The sequence below is a fragment of the Thamnophis sirtalis genome, unplaced genomic scaffold (genome assembly GCF_051295495.1).
Source record: "Thamnophis sirtalis isolate CommonGarterSnake01/CBP01778 unplaced genomic scaffold, rThaSir2_p1.2 scaffold_1, whole genome shotgun sequence".
Classification (NCBI taxonomy): Eukaryota; Metazoa; Chordata; class Lepidosauria; order Squamata; family Natricidae; genus Thamnophis; species Thamnophis sirtalis.
The window spans coordinates 115,659,909-115,685,151 of record NW_028261381.1 but is presented as its reverse complement, the minus strand read 5'-3'; the positions used below and the strand labels follow the sequence as shown (position 1 = coordinate 115,685,151).

The 25,243-nt window shown below is 37.7% G+C and overlaps 1 protein-coding gene across 1 annotated transcript in view; it reads right to left on the bottom strand.

Annotated features, from left to right (window-relative positions):
* Positions 1-8,558: 8,558 nt before the first annotated feature.
* Positions 8,559-25,243, bottom strand: part of FSIP1 (fibrous sheath interacting protein 1) — a 59,124-nt gene continuing 42,439 nt past the window's right edge. Inside the window, exons 12-13 of the mRNA XM_014070557.2 lie at positions 10,931-11,414; positions 8,559-9,067 (exon numbers count right to left, since the gene is read on the bottom strand). Coding sequence (XP_013926032.2) covers positions 9,033-9,067; positions 10,931-11,414 — 519 coding nt within the window. The 3' untranslated portion in view covers positions 8,559-9,032. The remainder of the gene's footprint in view (positions 9,068-10,930; positions 11,415-25,243) is intronic.

Here is a 25,243-nt window from a genome sequence, read left to right as displayed (position 1 = left end):
TTTTGAAATATCTGCATAAACCTTCTCACGCTTTTCTTTGATGCATTCTGTTCTTACTGTATTTTCTGAGGCTAAATCAAGTGTTGATTGTATTCTAGTTGTTTAAATAAAAGAAAACACTATAGGAGAATTTCACACAGGATTAAGGATCATCTTTCTCCATGGAGAGTTCTTTGTTCCAGAAGATGTGAGCTCTGAGGTCATTGCATTTACATTTCCCTTCATCCTAGGGAAGCTATCTTCAGAATGAGGGACACTGGTCTTCCAGATGTAGCAAATCAGCAGGCCATGTGGTACACTAGTACCACCCCCACGGGGCTAGGGGCTGGAGCTGGCTCACATACCCCACACCAGCTTACCTCAGAGCCCCTCCAGCCAGGCAACCCATGCCCCAACACCTGCCTCACTTTGCAGAGGCAGCTCCAGCAGCCCCATCCAGCAAGACCTTGAGTTCCACCAGCCCATTTCTTCTCCTTGTTCGCATCCACAATGGATTAGGAGGCTGAGCAACACACAGGTGCCATGACCACGAGATGAGGCAAGAGGTAGAACTGCTCCATGCGCCAGTGTGAGGTGGTTCCACCACCCTGACTCACTTCGTGATTACAGCACTGGTTCGTGCTTGGCCTCCTGCACCATTGTGGCCATGAGGAAGCAGAAGAAATGGGCCAGTGGCCATGCAGGGTCTTGTTGGATGGGTCTTCTGGAGCTGCCTCTGCAAAGTGAGGTAGATGTCAGGGCATGGGTAGCCTGGCTGGAGGGGCCCTGAGATAAGCTGGTGTGGGCTGTGTGAGGCAGCTCCAGCCCCTAGCCCCGTGGGGGTGGTAATAGTGTACCACATGGCCTGCTGATTTGCTACATCTGGAAGACCAGTGTCCCTCATTCTGAAGATAGCTTCCCTAGGATGAATAATAGCAATATAGCAGTAGACTTATATACCGCTTCATAGGCCTTTCAGGCCTCTCTAAGCGGTTTACAGAGAGTCAGCATATTGCCCCCAACAATCTGGGTCCTCATTTTACCCACCTCGGAAGGATGGAAGGCTGAGTCAACCCTGAGCCGGTGAGATTTGAACCGCTGACCTGCTGATCTAGCAGTAGCCTGCAGTGCTGCATTTAACCACTGCGCCACCTTGGGAAGGGAAATGTAAATGCAATGACCCCAGAGCTCACATCTTCTGGAACAAAGAACTCTCCATGGAGGAAGATGATCCTTAATCCTGTGTGAAATTTCCCTCTAGTGTTTTCTTTTATTTAAACAACTAGAATACAATCTAAACCAGAGTTAGAAATGTTTTCCATGGGCACATATTCAACACTTGATTTAGCCTCAGAAAATACAGTAAGAACAGAATGCATAAAAGAAAAGCGTGAGAAGAGTTATGCAGATATTTCAAAACAGCTTTAATGTTACATTTACTCTTACACAATCAGGGGATATAGAGAACATCAAAAAGGGAAAATGCAACTTCTCTAACGCATTTTTGTCAGCATAATTTTAAATGTAGTTATGTTTTGCACGTTTTCTATAACTGTGTCACAGTGTGACAGGGTTCATTTTAAAAGTGGGTATGCATCTCTTAGCAAAGGTGATAATGGACAATGGATAATGGGGGTGCTTTTTACAGTTTTTACTATTTGCAATTATTTTCAGCAGGGATTTACAAGAGGTTAAACAACAAAGTGCTGGTGTTGAATTTCCTCCCATGTCTCCCAGCAGTGACTTTTCCCCGCTACCTCTCCTTTCCTCCTCCTTTTGCTTCAACCTTCTCACCTATTTCTGAGTTTGACAAAAGTGAGAAAAGAAAGGCAAAGCATGGACTGGGATTACTGGAGTATGCTCAGCATTGCTTGACCCTTTCCCCCCCCCCCCCCCCAATTCAGCCAAAACACCATCTGCAAGAAAGCAGTGGTCTTCTGACTGTGTTCCTTTTGAACGTGAGAATTTGTGAATAATCTGTTTTTATTTCATTTAGCATTGAAAAATCTGTTAATATTATTTAGCATTAAGAATGCTATGAAGATAGTTAATTGCACTTATCAGCTAGCAGAAATGAGCAGCAGAAGAAAAATGATGAAAGGGCAATTGTAGTACTGTAGTAAAAAAAATTGTAATTATTTTCTGAGCCACTGTCTTCAGTAATTGAGTTCTAATCCTAAAACTAGACTATTTAAAGGGCAATTCCATTTAAAGGGCAATTTCTTAATCTGTGTTAAATTGATTCCTCGCATGAATTAACCGCTCGTGACCCGTCAAAAGCGCGGACGGCAAAAGCGCGATCGACAAAATCGCGCCTTTGACGTCATCACAGCGCGACGAAAAAGATCGAAAAATTCAAATAAAAATTAATAAAAATTAAATTAAAGCAAGCTGATTCACATAAAGGTAAGGGTTAGGGTTAGGGTTAGGGTTAGGGTTAGGTTAAGGTTTAGGGTTAGCTTTAGAGCGTTAGCGTTAGCGTTAGGGTTAGGATAAGGGTTAGCGTTAGGTTTTTCGTTACTTTAACGGTTAGGTTTTGGGTTAGGTTTAGGGTTAGGTTAAGAGTTAGGTTTAGGGTTAGGTTTAGGTTTAGGTTTGGGGGCTTAGGGTAAGGTTTTCGCTTTATTTTTACAATTTTTCGATCTTTTTCGTCGCGCTGTGATGACGTCACAGCACGCTTTTGTCGAGCGCGATTTTGTCCTACGCGCTTTTGTGGTGGAACCTTAACCGCTACATGCTCCCATGCCTGATTGTAACGATAAGAAAGAAAGAAAGAAAGAAAGAAAGAAAGAAAGAAAGAAAGAAAGAAAGAAAAGGGATGGATGGAAGAATGGAAGAAAAGAAAGAAAAAGTAAGAAAGAAAGTAAAAAAGAAAGAAAGAAAGAAAGAAGAAAAGGGAGGAATGAAAAGAAAAAGAAAGAAAAAGAAAAGGGAGGGAGGAATGGAAGGAAAGAAAGAAAAAGAAAGAGTAAGAAAAAAGAAAGAAAGAAAGAAAAGGGAGGAATGGAAAGAAAGAAAGAAAAGGGAGGGAAGAATGGAAGGAAGGAAGGAAGGAAGGAAGGAAGGAAGGAAGAAGGAAAGAAAGAAAAAAAGAAAGAAAAGAAAAGAAAAGAAAACTGGGTGGGTGGGAGGAACGGAATGTAAAATAACTACACTTAATAAAATGAAATTCATGTAAACCATGAACTGCTGCTGGAGGCAGGCAGGGAAGTCGTTTTATCCTGGAAAATCCCAGCCTGGCTAATCTTCTCCCAAACCGAGATTGGCAGGTTAATCACTACGCTTTAATTATGTTCAATTTGCAATAATGAAAATACATCCTGTATATCAGATATTTACATTACGATTCATAACAGTGGCAAAATTACAGTTATGAAGTAGCAACGAAAATAATTTTATGGTTGGGGGGTCACCGCCACATGAGGAACTCTATTAAAGGGTCGCGGCATTGGGAAGGTTGAGAAGCACTGGCCTAGAGGCTGCTGTAAATTGCAAGAAAGACACACTGTTGTTAATTGCAGAGTCGTGTCTGACCCATCACAACCCCATGGTATGGGTAGACTCATACATTTGTCAGACACAAAAAGTGAACTGAACGTGGATTCAATGTTCTGTCATGACCTCTGATTGGCATTGATGATGCTAGGCAAACTGAAATATGCAATTGCAATGCTTTATGACACATAATGCACAAAAGTAAAGTCTGTGTTTCTTCGTTTTATTGCTGATCTTGATGCCACATCAGCACATGTATTGGGAAATCTGGGGGGGCGGGGAAATGAAACAACATGGCAAAAATGTTGTGGCAAAAATGGGACATCAAGGCAAATATCCTCTCCAAAAGAAGATCCTCTCCTGCACAACTATGTTAAACTCTATGACACTTTAATCACCTGGAATTACAGGTAGTTCTTGACTTATAACTGTTCATTTAGTGAAAGTTCAAAGTTACAACAGCACTCAAAAGAGTGACTTATGACTATTTTTCACACTTATGACCATTGTAACATCCCCAGGGTCACGTGATTTACATTTGAATGCTTGACAATTGAGACACATTTATGACAGTTGCAGTGCTCCAGTCATGTGGACCCTTTTGGGGAACTTCTGACAAGCAAAATCAGTGGGGAAACCAGATTCACTTACCAACTGGGTCACTACTTTAACAATTGCAGTGATTCACTTAACATATGAGCCAAGAAAAATTGTAAAATGGGACAAAACTCACTTAACAAATTTCTCATTTAACATAAATTTTGGACTCAATTGAGGTGGTAAGTTGAGGACTACCTGTACTACTCATTTCTATTTGAGTCATCTTAATTATTTTTTCTTTTATTTATCTTTTTTTTTTTTAAATAACATATTGTGGGTATCTTGACTTGCTTTGTTGATGTATACATGGCATTTAAATGAACAATTCCTGCTTGAATTCAATTAGACTTCTGCTGTGAATATATACATATAGTCAATTTTTCAATGTCAACATTTTCTCCAACATTAGTCCCCCAATCTTGTATTGAAGGCAAAGTTTCCCTTATCTGTCCATTGAACCTTATCATTGTTCGAATATACTTTAATAAATTATGGTACTTTTAATTTAAGCCTCTGGAATCATATCTAATAAATATATATTAGATATTAAATATATTAATTCAATTTTTGGGCGGTTTCCCTTTTTAGCATTTTTAGTCTTTTTTTCTAAAAAAAATAAAATAACTAGAGAAAAATATTCCTTTTTTGTTATTTCCAACATTTATAGTTATACAATTTGTTCATCTTGGAGTCACTGGTGAAGATATAAACCATGTATAGAACACTTGCAACAATTTTTCCTCAAATTGCAGCTTGGTGTACATTTGATTGATTTTTCCTCATAGTTTTGCCCACTTTTATTACTTCTTTGAGATTTTGTGTCTGTTTTATCACATATTTTTGTCTCTGTGTCATAAATGAGTAACAATGTGTAAATATATCCTAATAAATTATCTTAACTCTCTATAAGAGTTTAAATTTCTGTTGTCTTTCTCAGGGTCCTTCCTTCCTCTTTAAGATCACTTTTTTCCAGTTATTTACAAATACATTAATCATGATAAATTCCTTCTTTCATTGTTATGTCTTGTTATGTCTTCAGTTTACTTCCTGAGTCCAGCTGTATCATTGACCATATATAATTAGATCAATTTTTAACGTACATTCTCTTATAATATATTCCTTCAGATTTTTGTCTTTTGTTTCCTTACACCACAGATATAGGATAAGCTTGTTCCGAAAAGGTAGAAAAATATACGACTGAGTCAAAGTAAAAATCCCAGGTCAAATGAAGGATCTACCGTATTTTTCGGACTATAAGACACACCAGAGTATAAGACTTACCAAGATTTGAAGAGGTAAATTAAAAAAAGCTTTTGCCCTCCCCGGCCTCCAGGAGCGCTCTGTAGGCCTCCTAAACCGTCTGCATGTTTTTTGTGAAAAAGAGGCATGCAGAGAGGGCAAAAATGCAACATGTGAGGGGTTTGGGAGGCGGAAAATGGGCCCATGTTTTGTGAAAACGGACCTGTTTTTCTAAAAAATTGGGTGTTCAGAGGGTGTAGGAGGCCTGTAGAGTGCTCCTGGGGAGGGCAAAAAACTGCCCTTTTTTACGAAAATGCCCCTGTTTTTTGCAAAAAAAAAAAGGGGGGGTGTCTGTGCAGAGGGTGTGGGAGGCCTGTAGAGTGCTCCTGGGGTCTGGGGAGGACAAAAACAAGCAAAAAATATCCTGTTTTTAGTGAAAATGGGCCCATTTTTTTTTATTTTTTATTTTTGCAAAACCCGGGGCATGCAGATAGTTTGGAAGGCATCCAGAGTGCTCCTGGGTGCTTGGGAGGGCAAAAACAGCCCCATCTTTGTGAAAAACATACCCATTTTTTGCTCGGTTTTGCCCTCCCCAGCCCCCGGGAGCCCTTTGCAGGCTTCCCAAACCTTCTGCATGTCCTTTTTTGCGAAAAATGGGATGAGCGGGGCATGGTTTCAGGAGGCCAAAAATGCTGTATTCAGTCTATAAGATGCAGATTTTCAGCCGCTTTTTGGGAGGAGAAAGGTGCATCTTATACTTTGAAAAATACGGTATGAAGTGCAGATTACATGAAAATGACTTGATGTACTTTTTTAGCTGACCAGAATGGGTAGAAGAAGGCACATATACATTGAGATTGGCCTGATTAATACAGAAAACACCATAGGCCAGGAGTGTCAAACTCAAGGCCTATGGGCCAGATCTGGGGTGCTTAGTTCTGGCCCATGGGGCTGCCCTGAAAACAGCAAAAGACCGGCCCACGGTGCCTCTGCCAGACAAAATAGAGCCCGGGAGCCATGTGCAGCCCTCCTGAGCTCCATTTTCACTGGAGAGGGTTGCAGGAGGCCATCCCAGCCGAAAATGAAGCTCAGGAGCCCGTTTTTGCTGGCAGAGCGCTTGGGCCACGACAGATTCCCCCAACAAAAGTGACGTCAAGCTGGCAACACCAACCCTGGCTATGCCTGCAGTCAAACACAACCCTGATGAGGCCCTCAATGAAATTGTGTTTGATAACCCTGCTACAGGCTATAGGTTCAGTGATGAAGATGAAGGCATATCTGTTTCAAAAAGCTATATTAAATACTATTAATAATTACATTTATTATTAAGATTTTAATTGATTTAACTAAATTAAATTATTAAATTAAATTATTAAATTAAATTATTAAATTAAATTATTAAATTAAATTATTAAATTAAATTATTAAATTAAATTATTAAATTAAATTAATACATTAAATTAATACATTAAATTAATACATTAAATTAATACATTAAATTAATACATTAAATTAATACATTAAATTAAATTATTAATAAACAGAAAATAATATATTGATTTACAAATTGAATTATTTCAATTCAATTTATAAATTGACCCTAGAATTGAAAAAACAGGAACCTGGAATGGTGAGCCAGTTAATTTAAAAAGGCTGAATTGTGGAATACTTGTGGTTAAGAACAGAACATCTGGTGTTTATGAGTAATGTCTTGCATACATTGCTAAACAATGTAAAGTTGTATTAACTAATAAGCTGACAAGTTCTGTCAAACCTATGTCAGAATATAGTGACACATCTAATTTATTGGTGCTTTCTTAGAATTTTGCAAAAATATAAAAAGAAAGATCAATGTTGCATAAAAACCTAGTTGAACTATAGAGAATGCAAATGAACTGTCAGAAAAGTAGAGATTGCTAGGCCCTTCCTCCATGTTGTCCCAACCAGGACAGAGAGACCCGATTACTTTAGCCCCGTGATGGCGAACCCATGGCACGTGTGCCACAGGTGGCATGCGGAGCCATATTGGTGGGCACGCAAGCCTTCTAGGCCCACCAGAAGTTGGCTGTTTTCAGCCTCCAGAGGGCCTCTGGGGGGGAAGGCATTTTGCCCTCCCCAGGCTCCTAGAAAGAGTCTGGAGCGTGGGGAGGGTGAAAAATGGGTCCACTGTGCCATCTCATACCAAAACCGGGGGGGAGAGCACAGGGGGGATTGCATGTGCATGCATGGGGGACACATAAAAGTATGGGTGTGGGCATACACGCACGACCCCTCCTGCATTCCCCCTGCTTTTGGCACACGATGGCAAAAAGGTTAGCCATCACTGCTGTAGCCTATTATGAACAATTGTATTAATTTATCTGAATTATAGTCAATGTTTGTCTGCTTCTTTACTTGAGTGAGCATTATTTTTCCCATTATTTTCAGAAAAACAGTAATACACAGCACCATCCTAGGGTGTTCCACTGCTAAACTGATTGCTGCAAATCTATTTGTACAAATGAAAAATCACGTTTGTTTCTGCTTCTTGATTTCATGCACTCTTCTCCTATCTGCCAAAACCTCTCCATGTTCTTAAAACATGTGAAAATAGCAAATCTAAACCTGACTTACTTGTATTCCTTTTGATGTCTGAGTTAGCAGCTGTTGCACCCACCCTCTCCTCTATGACAATGCTTCTTAGGCCAATGTGGTTTTTTAGGTAGTGTGACTAAAAATCCCTTCTCATTTCAAACTTGAAAAGTCACACTAATTGTTAGAATCAGAAGTTCCACACAGGTTAAAAGGACAAAAGAACAACATTAAAAGGAAATGTCAATCTATTCTTGTAAGACAAGACACCCCACTAGGGGTGTCAAACTGGTGGCCCATGGGCCAGATGCATCACATGCAGGCCATGCCCACCCCAGCTCTGTGAAGGAGAAAAACATCACTATATATCACATGACAGCAACGTGAAACCACGAGTTTGACACCTGTGCTGTAAAGCAACCATAATCTACCTGCACTTTATTGATACCGGATATCTCCATCTGGTACAGATTCTCTTTTAAGAAATACAGTTTGCTAATGGATAGATGATCATACGAAAGATCTCAGACAGCCAAATGTCTGAGATTAATAACAGATTAACAGATTAATACCTGCCAATAGCTTGTGTATGTTATTCACATTATTCTTTGCACGTTTGCTTTGTTTTAAAAAAATCCAGGATGTTCAACTATTGAATGATTTAGATAATCATCCACCTCCAAAAATGTTTATTGAAATGATATTTATGTTTACAGATTATTGCACGCTAAGGAGAAATGCCAGAAAACATATGACTGTACATGCACTGGGTTCCTTCCATATGAGCCCTTAACATGAGGGAATAATGAATATAACAAACATAAAAATAGTTATATTAATGTTTAAATATAGTTTATGTTTAGGAAAGTGTTATTATCACTTACATAAATTTGCTGAACAATATAAATATTGATATAACTGAAATATATATGGGCAGATAGAGGAGCTTGACAGTTTTAGATCTGTAAAACATTTGCATGTCCATAAGCCATCCCCAGAAAGAAGTTAATCAGGAGGTATTTATTTAGAAGTCCTATTGCAACATGAAAATGAGACAAAAATATTAATTATGAGACAAATTTTCCTGAAACAATACACAAAGAATTAATGAAGTAGATTTTACCAACGTTGTTTAGGTTGGTAGAACATTACTCTTCATTCACATCTTCCTCTTTCAGCTCATCTGCACAGAAATAAAACCATTTCTGGATTAATGAAAGGTCTTTAGTATTCAACTTGAAAATATAGATTTTGAATTTGGTTGGTCAGAAGAAATCTCATCATCACCATCTTAATATTTTTCTGCATTACACAGTTCTATAACCACATATTTTGTAATATATGTAGAATTTTATCTATAGATGCATATTTGTATCTGTGCTAGTCAAAGTATAATAAAGTTTACCTATCTATCTTATTTAACTTCTGCCAATCAATACTGATATTAGTAAGAGCATTCCTTTTCATATGATCTCTATGCAGTACTGGAGGAGCCAGAGGTACTTTGACAAATTTCATAAATTATACTGCAATGACCTCCATTCTTAATCTTTTCCCCAGAGACATTAATTGCAAATCTGTTCTCACACAATAAATTATTCTAATTGTTATCACTTAAAACAGGAGTACTTAAAGGCTATTATGTACCCTGCTGGAAATACTCTAAAAAGTATGCAAGACCCAGACAAAAATATTTCATTGTATTTAATTCAGTGAAAGCTAAAAACTCTCAAGGAGCCTAAAAATATTCTTAATTCTCCAAATAGATAAAATTTCAATGGCTCAAGCTGCATTTAAATAACATGGGAACCTTACAGTCTATTTGAGTGAGGTTAGCATTAATAATCTATCCCTAGGGCATGAATGGTTAAATCTAGACTAAGACTAGTATATTTATTAGGGCAAAGACACTTAACTAAAGCATAATTAACATTAGTAGTAGAACCATGGGAGATATGTAGAGAGCTAACCAAATCTATTTTGTTATCCATGTTCCTTCCTCTCTCCCATCACACTTTTCCCCCATCTTCTGCCCTTATAAAATCCCTCTTTCAACAACTGCATTGTTTCAGAGTAACGACCTCATTCAATGGCATTTAATCCACTAATTTTAACCACAGGTCTTAACAGAAACACAATGGCCCAGTCACAATCCATTCATAATGACACATAAAAAAGAAAGAAATGGTGAAAGAAGAGTATATTAACTAAGCAAAATGTTTTCAGGGGGGGGGGGACGACCAACAATACAGTTACCTTTTGAAAAGCACATTTGGGATAACCATTACCTGAGGACTGAGAATATCCATAGGCGTTATATTCTAAATCTGGCATGAAATATTAGCAAAATAAGAGGTGACATTTAGTAAATACTAAATGCAACCTAAGTTCAGCAAGGAAGGAAAGCAGCAATAGACAATGTAAGAAAGATATTGCTATTTACCTCTGAAATGAATAAATCAGTATTTTTAATACTCATTTCTGAGTATTATTCTGATTTTTTTATTTGATTCAAATTCCTCCATCCAGTACCAGTGTTATTTAACTTCAAAATATTACAAGCAAAAGAGCAACTGGATTTTGCAACAGTTTCAGAGGGATCATCTTATTTCAACAGCAACATTAATTATTTATTGCCCAGCAAGGAGCAGAAGAAATATTGTTGTGTGATAAAAGAACACACTTAAGCAAAGTTTAAGAATATTATTAAATATTGTGAAGAATGCATCAGACTAAATAATATTCCAATTAATGCAATTGATGCAGATGAGATGCCTGTATTTGAAGAGAAAAATGAGAAGCTTGGCAGCATGTTTAAAATAATTTGCCATGGAAAAAGAGGCATAGCTAATATCCTTGTGTGAATTGAAATTTAAGAAAACATTTTGAAATGGTCTGCTATTCTCAACATCATTCTGTACTTTTGCGCATAACCAGCATAACCATCAAACATTAGTGCATATGTTTGATGAAATCCTGCTTGACTTATCTGGGCTTTTATAATCATAATCAAATGCTTGGTCTAAAAGTTTATTAACAGCCTCACCTCCTCTGGTTTTTAGTGTTATGCTAGGAATGCTGGCATCTGTGGAAAGTTCATTGTTCATGCTGACACAATAAAAAGATTCATCAAGAAAAGGCCTTTTCATCTTGTCTGTAGTGGGAACCTTTGACATGAAGAAATCTTCAGAGCCATTAGCAGTGTCTGGTGCCTCCTCTTGGTTTTCTTCATTTCCCTTTTTCTCTGACATGGAAAATTCAAAAAATGTCTTGCTGGGATTACAGCAGGAGTCTATATTTTCATACTCGTCTCCAAGCATTTCCTCGTTTGCTGGTAGTTGAATATCATCTAACACTTCATTCCTAGAGTCTGACATGTTCTCTTCAAAGATGTCACAAGGGCTCATCCTCTCAACAGAATTTTCCTGACATCTGGTTAGATTAAGATCACATCCTCTTCTTAAGCTTTGCATACAGTCTTCCAGAAGGGCATGAAGCTGCTCTTCTGAGAGGCAAGGAGGTACATCTGGCTGCAAAAATAAGGGGGGGGGAAATCCCCTCCATTAAAATAAAGCTACAAATAATTTTATCATAAAACAGCACAGAAAAATAATGATCCCTGATGCTAAAGGTCATAAATTAAGATCCAAAAGAAATGAACATGCCCAGATTATGAATCAAGGCATTTTCAGTGTGATCTGTTATTAGAAATACACTTGTTGCCCTTGAATTTTTTTTAACAAAGCATACACAAACTTGCTAGAACAATGAAATGAAGTGATCCTGAGAAACAACACAAGATAGCCCACTGACAATATGCGATCCCATTATTTAGATTTTATCTCTTTTCTTCACTGACCTATCAATATACAGTGTTTCAAATGAATACTAATGTATATTTTAAGAAGGATTCAAATATTAATTACTAATAGATATTTAATGGAGGGGGCGCAATGGCTCAGTGGTTAAAGAAGCTGAGTTTGACAGCCCGGGTTCAAGACCCAAATGCCATGGAAGGGGTGAGCTTCCGCTCCTCGACCCACATAGCAATTCCTGCCCACATAGCAGTTTGAAATCATGCAAATGAGTGTAGATAAATGGGTAACACTTCTGTGGGAAAGTAAAAGCATTCTGTGTGCCTTTGGTGCATAGTCATTCTGGCCATATGACCATGGAAAATGTCTTTTGACAATGCTTGCTCCCTCAGCCAAGAAACGGAAATGAGCACCATGTCCTAGAGTCAGACATGACTGGACAGGGAAAACTTTAACTTTACCTTTCTATATTTTGTAGAAATTACTGACAAAATATTCATGGAAGGCCAAAATCCCTAAATAATTTTCCTCAGATTTAGACTGCTTTTTGATAGTGGCTTCAAACTACCAGATATTTCAACTCTAACCATTGTGCTTCCATTCTAGCACCTCTATTTCTATGGATTGAGAACTTGTCTAAATATTAACAGCTGCTATGATTCTCCATGATTCTCATTGGAAATTATGAACAATTCCTTCTTCAGAAGAATGGCAAATTAAGTTATGGCAACATACATCAATATTAAAACTTACCACATATCACAAAACATACCTGATCTAGAAATTAATTCATTAGGGAAATCATTTTTCAACACTAATCTTCGTTGAAAATTACCACATCTTAGTTACCACATCTGAACTTTGAATTTTCTGACCTTATAGTCAACTTTTTAAACTTGCAAAATTTTCAACATTAGTCAGAAATTTTTTTGTAATTCTTTTACTTCATTTTGTAATGCATAAAGTAATATTAGTCACAGTTGTTAACAGAACGTAATTCTAACACTGTCTAAGTTTAATGCCAGTTTAAATCTTCGAATTAATATATAAGTCATTTCAATATACAAATTTAAATTATTCTTAAATTGTTGTTATTTCAAAATTTTATAGCAAAGTAGCATGGTGTTAAATTATATTCCTAAAAGAAAGAATTTGTCATTTTCTGAGCCATTAGGTTTTATCAAAAGTGGTACTGAGCAAAATACTTTTACATAAATGAAAAAAGAAAAAAAAATCCTCTTGATCTTAAGGAATGAATTCCAGATAATTGCTACCTATTTTTAAATATTTTTATAGTCCAAAAACTAGAAGATGGAGCAAAGTATTTCTATATAGTCTATATTTAATGATAAGATGAAAGATATATATTAACATAGTTCCTTTTCCTGTTCATTTTATTTAATAATTATGTAATTTATATCCTACTGAATAATTAGTGGTGTATTTTGTTGTGGTTTGTTATAACCAATGATAAAAAGAAAAACCCTGACAATGGCCCACTGAGTCACATTTTATGGACTATATAGAAAACAATATATAATGATACTTCTATAAAATATAAAATTATCAGATCAAGTTACCTAAACAAATAAAGGAATCAGGCGACTATTATCACTTAAGTAGAGATTACTATAACTACTTTCAAAAGTTACATTTTTTAAAGAACGTGTGTCTATCAATTATTATATTTTTAATTTTTCTTCACGTAATCTGAAAGATTCATTTTGTACGATCTTTGGGTCCAGTACAACATGTATATAACAGGACCGTCTGCTTCTCATAAATGCTAAACTGGACCCAATTCATTTTAAGGAGGCTAAATAGTAAGCTATCTGCATCAAGTGATATTGAGAATACTCTAGAATGGGGGTGTCAAACTGGTGACCTACGGACTGGATGCGTCACACACAGGCCATGCCCTCCCAGCTCTGCAAATGGGGAAAATGTCATGAAACGTCACGTGACAGCAACATGATGTGGCAAGTTTGACATCCTTGATCTAGGACAGAAGTATATTTTAATTAATCATGAGAAGTGCTAGAAATGTAAAAACTGGATAAGTTCTGTCACCCTTTCAAATGGCTACTCAAAAAATGATTAAACCCACAGTAACTGTTTTGATTGACCTATTTAGTTAAACATATTTCTAACAATATTTTATTATTTATATTGAAAGCAAATACAGACATAAAATGAATGATATTTCTTGATTAAAAATCAATCAAAGTACATAACTAAAATGTTTGTATAATAAATGACATCTAAATAAAACATGCTAACAGTTCAATATTAACTAAATCAATAACACATATAAACCAGTTAATTCAATATGTAGCACAACAATATTGAAAAATTAGATGAAAGTGATGGCTACTAAATTCCTGCTTAAGAGACAGAATGGGTGGATTTCCACAAGTAAGCTATTCTCTCACTTTGGCACCAAACAGACAAAGTCTTGTTTTGAATGATCAGGCATTATCTACAAAATGTTACGTTTATACTTCTGAAAAATTTCAAGTTCTATTTATCTAACCTAAAATCAGCACATTGAATGTTTTAGGAATATTACCAATTCTTTCAGGAAATCAGTATTGGATTCAATTCAGCCAATCATTTCAATTCGCCCAATCAACCTTGGGTTCACTGGGAAATATTTATATGTATACTGAACAACAACATGAAAATTAATGGAGCTTAAAGGTTTTGGCTGGTGGGGTCTTGAAACTACATGGTCATGGTTGGATAAATTTGATGAGATGCTACAAAAGATAAAGATGAGAAGTTAAAAGCATAAAAGGCAATATAGTAGGCTTTGTTAAGATGGAGGAGGCAAAAATGGTTTCATGAATAGATTGGGACTGAGAGTTGTAATGAATGATATTACATGAACTAGATTTAACTATATTTCCCTTACCTTTCTTATTTCAGATCTTTATTTGGTTTGTGTTTTTTGTTCCTTTTCTGAACTTTACACAATATATTTATCTTGAAAGGAATTAATGTGAGGATTTTGTAAGGACATTCAATTATTAACCGTTCAGGAGAATGTAAAAGGAACAGTTTTGTTGTACAAAATCAAAATGAGTTTAGATTTTGCATATAATTTTCTCTTTTTTTCTGTATCCAGAAACAATTGCCCATTCAGTAGATGTAACAGTAAAATCACTCTTCCAATTTTCTCTAAGGGGAAGTACTTTAGAGAAGGGGGGCTCCTTTCTTCTCATATTTCTTGTGTGTCTCCTTATACAAATAGTTCTTGACAAGAAGTAAATCAGCTGAGACAATCAGCACAAGGCCTGACATTTGGATAAATAATTAAAAGATTGGGTTACCTGTATGAACCCATCTAGTTTTCTGCTTACAGACTTGGTAGTCATACTGTACATAATTGTACTAAAATTGTTAAGCCTGTCAAATGCCAACTTAGAGGAGACATCTATGTTCAGTGGAACCCAGCAAAGCTCTGGCAATAGAAATTCCATCTCATTTTAAAATTTTCTCTTGTAAAAGTAAAATGCAACACTTTAATTGTATGTTATTGATGTGTCTAACAGCACCAGAAAGGGCAAAATCTGGCCAAAGACAAAACTCTCTGAGGTTTAATGGGAGAATTAAGTGGAGAAAACCAAATATCTCCCAGAAATCATTAAGACTTGACTTCTCTGGTCGAATTGAACTGTTGTGATTAGCAAGGTCTTATTTCTTGAAGCTGGAAGAAAAAGAGGTGTAAGGCGAACAGGAAGAATTGGGGTACAAGGTGTTTGCACTATTGCCATAATAATTATGTGGCAGTTATTCCTATTTCTCCAAATAAATAAATAAATATCTGCCTCAATCTATAAACATTTTTGGTCTTCTGTTATTAGACTAGAGAAAATATTGTAAAATTAGCGTTTTACAATATTTTAGAATTTTTAATAAACCCCAATTGACAGTCTGCTGAATTTGCTAAATCATAAGCTACTATTTATAAATCATGAGGCTAGATTCATATAAATAGTAAACCAAAAGTAAACAAATCACATTCCAGTTTGTGCAGTGTATGAATGCAATCACTGCCGTGCCTTAATTTATTTCACCATCCTTGCTCTGGGCTTTTACTGCAAATTGGAAGTCCTCTGGAATTCACAATACTTCTACAGTCTTTCAATATTTAAAATATTTAAATAAATATTTGAAAGCTAAATTAATATATATTTAAAGGTGAACTTTTTAGATATGCATTTTGACTGACATATCTGCATAACACTCATATAAGAAGGCCACATTTAAAGAAGAATGAATGTTGCTATGCAGTTCAGATCGAACTGCAAAAAATAACAGCCTCATTCTTTTTCTTAATTTTTAATCAAATGCTATGTCTATGCAGATGATAGTTTTCATTCCAAAAATGGAGAATGAGGTCTGGGTAAACGAAACAGTTCCTTATTCATATTCAGTCATGTTGGATGTCCTCTAAAGAATCTTCCTGCCAGCTCTCTGAACTTTCCTGAGGCTGGAGGGTGGAGCTACTGGCTGTGAGAGGGGAGTCAAAGAGATCCATAGAACTACAATAGAGTAAAATTATCTCATTTTATTTGAACTTTCCTGAGGCTGGAGGGTGGAGCTACTGGCTTCAAGAGGGGAGTCAAAGAGATCCATAGGACTACGGTAGTGGCCCGCCGTTAGGTGCGCAAATCATATATCTATAAACCAAAAATAACAATAATACATTACAGAATAATGTATTCTTCAACAAAATTAGTGGACCAGAGGAATGCCATTGATATAATTTACCTGGACTTCAGCAAGGCATTTGATAAAGTAGACTATAACCTACTACTAGATAAGTAGAAAAATGTGGGTTAGACAGCATCACGACCAGATGGATTCGTAACTGGCTGACCAACCACACTCAACGTGTAGTCCTCAATGGAACTGCATCTACATGGAGGGAAGTATGCAGTGGGGTACCTCAAGGCTCTGTTTTAGGCCCAGTACGCTTCAACATCTTCATCAATGATCTGGATGAGGGGATAAATGGGGAACTCATCAAATTTGCAGATGACATCAAGATGGCAGGAATAGCCAACACTCCAGAAGATAGGCTTAAGATACAGAAGAATATTGACAAACTTGAATATTGGGCACTATCTAACAAAGTGAAATTCAATGGTAAAAAAAGGAAGGTTCTACATTTAGGCAAGAAAAACAAAATGCACAGATACAGTATAGGTGGTACCTTGCTCAATAGTAGTAACTGTGATAGGGGTCTTGGAAACCTAGTGGACAACCATTTAAATATGAGCCAGCAGTGTGCAGCAGCTGCCAAAAAAGCCAACACAATTCTAGTCTGCATAAACAGAGGGATAGAATCAAGATCACGTGAAGTGTTAATACCAATTTACAATGCCTTGGTAAGGCAACACTTGGAATACTGCATTCAGTTTTGGTCACCATGATGTAGAAAAGATGTGGAGACTCTAGAAAGAGTGCAGAGGAGAGCAACAAAGATGATTAGGGGACTGGAGGCTAAAACATTTGAGGAACGGTTGCAGGAACTGGGTATGTCTAGTTCAATGAAAAGAAGGACTAGGGGAGACATGATAGCAGTGTTCCAATATCTCAGGGGTTGCCACAAAGAAGAGGGAGTCAAACTATTCTCCAAAGCACCTGAGGGCAGAACAAGAAGCAATGCGTGGAAACTAATCAAGGAGAGAAGCAACTTATAACTGAGGAGAAATTTCCTGACAGTTAGAACAATTAATCAGTGGAACAGCTTGCTTCTAGAAGTTGTGAATGCCACAACACTGGAAGGCTTTAAGAAGATGTTGGATAGCCATTTGTCTGAAATGGTATAGGGTTTCATGCCTAGGCAGGGGTTGGACTAGAAGGCCTCCAAGATCCCTTCCAACTCTGGTCTGGTCTGGTCTGGTCTGGTCTGGTCTGGTCTGGTCTGGTATTGTATTGTACTGTACTGTATTGTATTGTATTGTATTGTAGTAAGCTAGAGGGAGGCTACTAGCATGGTTCCCCTGACCCAAGATTTCATTTTCCACCTGACAGTTTTTGAGCTTAGCTACATTCCTCAGTTGTATGAGGATATAGGATAAATCCAATCTATAGGACAAGTCCTCTGCATGTGGTAGGAATGTCCATTCATAATCACCTTGTGCACAAATCCTCTTGGAAATCCAGGGTTTCTAGTTCAAAGTTTTCTAGCTTTTTTTGTGAGAGCACTACAATGGGGACTGGTCACCAAAATAGTTAAAATGTGTTACTTTTTTATGCTCTTTAAATAAATATGTTTAAAACGTAACTTCAAATAGCACTCAGATAAAGAAAAAAAGTAGTTCAGTTTGCTTCTCATACAGATTTCGCAAACATGCATTCTAGAAACAAAATAAGAGGAGCAGCACACATATTTTAAATATTGTACTTCTCTAAAATATATTATTCAGATCTACAAATAAAAATACATATAGTGATGAGGACATTAGAGAAAAGTGTGCTGCAAACTTTACATATTGCTAGAAATCCTACCATATGAAAAAAAACACCTATTTCTTTCAGAAGTACATAAAAAGGTAGCATTGAACAGTAAGGTTTCCCAGAAATGGGTCACCTGGAGCATTATGAACCAGGTGCCTGCATAGTTTGCTCACCAGAGACAAAAACCCAAGGTCCCTAGGGGGAGTGGTAACATCTGTCCTAAGCCCATTAATGATTACAATACTTTCATTTCTTATTAACATTTATAACAACCAATAACCTAAGCTTTCTGCAGGTATACGGTGGGAGAAAAACAGTTTAGATAAAAAAAACAAAGGAGGAAAAGCTTTTGGCATTTCAGTATTTAAAAATTAAATTTCCTTTCCATTAATTAAAAATTACTCTATTCAACAAAATTGTCAAATGATCGAATTATTATATGGGGATGTGTAACAGCTGTGAATCATGCAAACATGTTGAGATTTTCTTTATGAATAATTTTGAAATCATGAAGAAAATGTTATATAGTAACAGCTGGGCACTAGAAGGGAAAGAATAAAAATATATAGATCCAGTTTGTATATTTTTACTAATGGAGAAGTAGGATTTGGTGTACAGTTTTTTACCATGAAAATGGCACTAGAAATATGAGTACTCCCTACATCAGAGAAAATATTATCTCTTTCTCTTTCTCTTTTTCTCATACATACCACATAAATACTTACAGCAGCAGATACTGTATACTGAATCATTTCCATTACATATAGTCCTCAACTTATGACCATAATTGACCTTGCCCATTATGTCATAAATCATAATGCTCATAAAATAGATCACCTATGTGACCAACTCAAATTTACAGCCTTTGTAAATTAAGCAAATTAAGCAAATGCCACAGTCATTAAGCGAACCAATAGTTTGTTAGGAGTCAGTTTTGCCAAAAAACAGAACTAAATGCTGGTTTTCTACAAAAATGTTGTAAAATTCAGTCACATGACTGTGGAATGCTGCAAATGGTCATAAATCGCAGTTTGTTCTTTTCTTTTTTATATAATTTTTATTTTTTCCAGTATAAACATTCATATTTTATGGACAGTAAATTGACTGGCTAAAGTCTTTTTAAACCACTTAAACAATAGTAATACAAATTAATATATATACTTCAATTCTTTCAACTTCATGAATATTGGTCTCTTTTCATAATCCTTTATCATTTTTTCAATAGTTCATTTAAACATAAATAACATTTCTTTTTGCCCTGTATTTATTATCTCCTACTAAGTAACATCATTTAATAGTTTTGAAAATTACTCGTTATTCCACCATAACTTCAATGTCCTGAATGTGTAGGGTTGCTAATAACACCAATTATTAACAATATGTAACACAGGTCTGTGACTAAAAAGCTCTTTGATTATTTTCATCTAATTTCCATGTATTTTGGTGTGCTGAAAACAAATAAAATATTGAAAAAACTCCAAGATGTCATGATTTGCCACAACATGCAAAATTGTCTTCAAATTTATCATTTTTTAAAATTTTTGGTATTCTTTTTATATTATGAGTTTTTAACCAAATTTAAAGTCCAAATTACTATTAATTAATTCACATAAGTGCATTTAAAATATAAAATGACAAAAAAAAAACCTTAAAGGGTTTGTCCGAGTTATGTAAAAAAAAATATAGCACTGTAAATCTGACTGTATGCAATATATACATAAGCTAAGCAAGTTTTAAGTCTGTGCTTCTAATGGTAGAAGGGGTTAATCTTTCCTGAGGAATCCAGTGGGAGGAAGACACAGGGCAGATAGCAGCATCTCCGGTCAGCTCAGGGAGTGTGGCCAGCACTGTGACGTCTCCTGTACAGACACAGAGCTGCTCTCTCCTGCGTGCCACACTTGTGCATGAATCATCATCAGGTTCTTGGTTCTAGGCTGTTCACACTTTTTCATCGCAATTCATGTTAGCTCGTCATTCTTCAACCATTATGTTATGGCTCCACAAAAGTGTATTAATTCACCAAACAGTTTCTGTTTCATCTGTGGTGAATATACAGTGTTGAAGCAACAGCAGAATATTACAGACTTTGTGAAAAAAGTATACTTTGCATACTTTGGACTAAAAATTGGAGATCAAGGTAAAGTTTGGGCGCCTCATAAAGTGTGCAAACAGTGTGTTGAGGACCTCCGAAACTGGTTCAAGGGTAAGAAAAAGTCTTTCCATTATGGGATTCCTACTGTATGGCGAGAGCAAAAGAACCATAGTGATGACTGTTACTTTTGTTCATGTGATGTGAAAGAGTTTAATTCCAAATGGAAGCATTCCATTTCATACCCCAATCTTCACTCGCAATTCATCCCATCCCCCATAGCACAGATATACCAGTACCCAAGCCCCCTGCTACCTTGGAAGGGATACCTAGCTCCGATGAAGGTGAAGTCATACCTGAACCAGATGACGAATCAAGTTCTGACTTTGAAGATGATACAAGACCAAAATTGTTTTCTCAGGAGGAAATGAATGATTTGGTAAGAGACTTGAATCCTTCCAAACATGCCGCTGAGTTACTCGGATCAAGGCTGAAAAGCAGGAATTTATTGTTGCCAGGAGTGTCATCTTCATGGTTCAGACATCATGAAAAAGAGTTCGTTCCTTACTTCGCCCAGGAAGACAAGTTGGTTTATTGCATCGATGTCGAAGGTCTGATGGGTAAATTTAAAATCCAGAGCAATGGCATCTTTTTATAGAGTCTTCAAAAAAAAAAAGTCTCAAAGCAGTTTTACTCCACAACGGTTTTTACACTTCCATACCTGTAGGTCATTCTGTATACTTGAAGGAAACCTATGAGAACTTGGAATTGATTCTTCATAAACTTAAATATGAAGACCATGGTTGGCAAGTGTGTGGGGACTTGAAGGTCTTGTGCATGCTGCTCGGGCAATAAGCTGGGTATACCAAATACCCTTGTTTTCTGTGTCTATGGGACAGTCGAGACCAACAAAATCACTGGACCAAGAAGAGTTGGCAGCCGAGGATGCTAACAGTCAGTGAAAAAAATGTCCTCCAAGAAACTTTGGTACCTTCCCATAAAGTTCTTCTACCACCTCTTCACATAAAATTGGGATTGATGAAGCAATTTGTAAAATCATTTCCAATAGAGAATGCTTCAAATACTTGGTCACCAAGTTTCCATGCCTGTCGGAGGCAAAATTGAAGGAAGGTGTGTTTGTCGGACCAGATATTAGAAGGCTTAGAGTTGATCAAGAGTTTGTCAATACCATGATGGATCCTCAAAAAGAAGGATGGATTGCATTTAAAGAAGTTGTACAGAAATTTTTAGGCAATAACTAAGATCCTCACTACAAAAAGATCGTCGGAAGAATGCTGAAAGCATTTCAAGCTTTAGGTTGCCTCATGAGTTTGAAAGTGCATTTCCTCCAGTCCCACCTTGACTATTTTCCTGAAAATTTGGTAGCTGTAAATGAGGAACAAGGTGAACGATTCCACCAAGACATTAAAGAGATGGAAAGGAGATACCAGGGAAAATGGAGCATTACAATGATGGCAGATTACTGTTGGATGCTTCAGAGAGACATTCCAGATGCTACTCACAAGCGTAAATGCACCAAGAGGAGCCTCACAAGGAAGAAGAATCCAGTTTAGTGTGTGTAGGTGAGCTCATTTCAATTCAAAAAAGGATTTTCATGAAAATATTGTAATAAAACTTTAATTTTATAAGTCTATTTCCATTTATTTTGAGGTATTGCCTTATTTAACATAGTTACCTAAATTGTCAGGAAACGTGATGTCCTATGACAAAATGGAGATCATGCTGGCTCGATAAAACCTCTTTCCAAGTTTTTATCAATGAATTTTCTCATTTCCTCCATCTCTCTAGGGGACATGGAATATATTTGGGGCTTTGGAAGCTTAACACCGGGCAAAATGTCGATGGAGCAATCAGTAGGTCTGTGGGGCGGAAGTTTATCTGAAGATTTTTCACTAAAAACTCCCCTCAGGTCCCAATACACTTTTGGAATCTTCTCCTCTCCTTCAATCCTCTCCTGACCTCTGGCGGCCAAAACGGGGCTGCAGCCAGCAGGCTCTGGGGAAACGCCCTCCCCATCTGGAGGTGTGCTTGTGCGAATGCGCAGCCATCCCTCCCTCCAATTTATGCGAGGGTTCCATTTTCGAAGCCAGGGGAGGCCTAAAATGAGGGGTCTGTCCATTCCAGGAGCCACAATAAAAGAGATCAATTCTATGTGGGTGCCCATTTTCATCTCTAGAGGTTCAGTATAGAAATGGGCTGGGCCACCCCCTGCTATGGAACCATCTATTTGGCAAAAGACAATAGGGGTTTTCAAAGTTTTTAATTTGAGGCCTAGTTTCTCCACCATTGCAGGATTGATCATGCAGCGGGAGCAACCCGAGTCAAGGAGGGCGGGAAGCTGCTCTGACACCCCATCGGGCGGTACCCTTAATTCTATTGGGATCAGCATGGGGCCTTTGTTTGAACTCACCCAGTGAGGCGAGGCGTCATCATCGGAGTCATCAGAGGAGCTGGTGGAGGCGTCAGCTTCTCCCTTCACGTTCTGCATGAACCGCGGGGGGGGGGGGATGGTGTCAGCAGCGAAGGATGCTTCTTTCTTCTTTTTGTCTGGGGCCTTGCTTGTTTTCCCTTTCCTCTTGGCAGGGGTTGGGGCGGTCATGGGGAGCTTAGCGTGACACTCTAGAGCACGGTGGCCCTCCCTCCCGCAACGGAAACAAGTGAACGGTTTGGCTTTGCCTGTGGAGGTTCCCTTTCCTTCACCCCTGATTCGGAAAGGGGGCTTTCGAGTTCGTGGGGGTGATTTTTCAGCTCTCTCTCTCTCTCTTTCATCTCTTGCACATTGCAGTCTAATCAAATCAAGCTCAATGTCTGCTGCATTTTCATACCAAGCAGTAACACGCTTGGGAAGGTGACGATTAACACACTGTTGATAAATGTCCTCATTTAATCCTAACGCAAATTGGTCCAAAAGGGCCTCTTGGGACCACCCTCTCATATAAGCAGCGAGTTGTTGAAACTCCTGAATATATTGAGACACCGGTCTATCCCCCTGTCTCAGGGTCATAAATTTCAACTTTCCTCGTTTCTCAGTCAGGGGGTCATCAAATCTTCTCTTAAACGCAGTAGTGTAGACTTAAGCACCATTCGGCTGCCTCTTCTTCCAAAGCAAGCAACACCATTCATACTTTTATGTCATCTGATTCTAATTCGGGGCCATAAACTTCCATAAAGTTATAAACTTGCATAATGAAGAGGCCCAGTTTTTTCGGATTCCTGTCATATTTCACAGTTAAGGGAGCGACTTTTGCCATTCTGCGTCTTCTAGGGGGCCCCCCAGCTCTGGCAACTGCCCTGGCTGGGGGGGGGAAGCGGTTTCTGGGTTAGTTTGCTCCCATCCCCCCACGGCCTCTTCACCCTCCCTGAATTTTTGCATAGAGTACCTTTGTTCAAAGTCCTCCGTTTGATCTCTTTCTCGGGGTCTTCGTTCGGGCAAGATTTGTCCCATCTCAAGTGGCTTCGCCTGTTGTTTTCTCCTGGTAACTCCAGCATCCCAACTTTCGCTGTCCTCCTTTTGTCCCACAGTCAAGGAGCATTGGGGGGGAATCATAAGGCCCGCTATTTCCAACCCAGCCATTCTCTCAGGTAATGATGGGTCAGCGGTTTCCTTTTCAATTTCTTCATCGCTTGCTTGCAAAGACATCGTCCTCATTTCTTCTTGTAAGTACACCCCCCACGGAAGGTTGAAATCTCCTGGTGGGGTGCGAGTGAGATTTTGCTTACTGTCAGCACCTCTCCATTAGATAATTAGGAAAGAAAGACCACGAGACTCCATGTGTGGAAATCAAGTGTACTTTTACTAATTATAAATTATTAAAGGCATAGCGAAGCGAAATCTGAATATTTAGGCGCGAAAGCAATTGATATATAGACTAGCCCATTTCCCTCCCCTTGGCATCACAGTTACAGTCCAATCATAATTCTCTCAAGTGTCAGGTGCGAGATAACTTCAAAAGGCATCACGAAGATGGAATGTCGGTGCCGTTAGTCCTGGCGGGAATCTCCCATGCATGCGTAGTCCGACCAGCAGCTGAACTCCAGAACCTTCCTCCAGCACAATGAGTAACCCCTCCCAAATACCATGCCCTCCCTCCCCGTTTCATGGCAGCCGAAGCAACAGCAAAGCAGAGGCTGACACATTTTCAGATTCAGTGCACCAAAAAACATAAAGATTGCATGGAATAACCAAAACAGCTCTCGAAAAAAATTTTTTTGCAGACCTGTGAATCAATCCCAGGAATATATTTTGAACTCCCCATAATTTCTATTCTTTACTATTTTAAATTCACAATATACTTTAATACCTTATTAATGTTATTAACACAATTACATTATATAATCTTAAATCCCCACCTAATAATGTTTACTTATTGAGGTCATAACAAATATATATTGTCTATTAATGTACATTTTATCTATAGATATCTTCCGCTTTTATTAATACATTTACTCATTATCCATTACCTCTTAATCTCTTTGAAATTCTCTCTGTTATCGACTCTTTAATCAGCCTTTTAACTTTCTTTCTTAAAATCTTGTACCTCTTTGATTTTTTTATACCTACTAAATTTTCTTTTCTGAGCATCTTTTATCACTTTCTGCTGTTCTACTTGAACACCCATCCACAAAAATTTCTTTTTTTTGAAGATATTTCCCCTTTTTCTCAGCTCTATTATAGATCTTCAAAAAATTATATGATTATCTTCTACTTATTATTCAGTGGTGGGTTGTAGTTGGTATGCCCCGGTAGGGGCATATCGGAGCCAGCCTGGAGCACCGGATACCGTTCCGGTACAGAGAGCCCACCCGCCCAAGCTCTTTACCTGTGTTTTAAAGCTTCTGCACTGCCGTGCATGTACATGGCACATACAGCGCCTGTGCGACGCTCTATAGAGCAGCTGGAGCGTCACGGAAGCGCTAAGATGCATGCACGTGCTGTGCGTATGTGCATGCATGCTGCGCACAT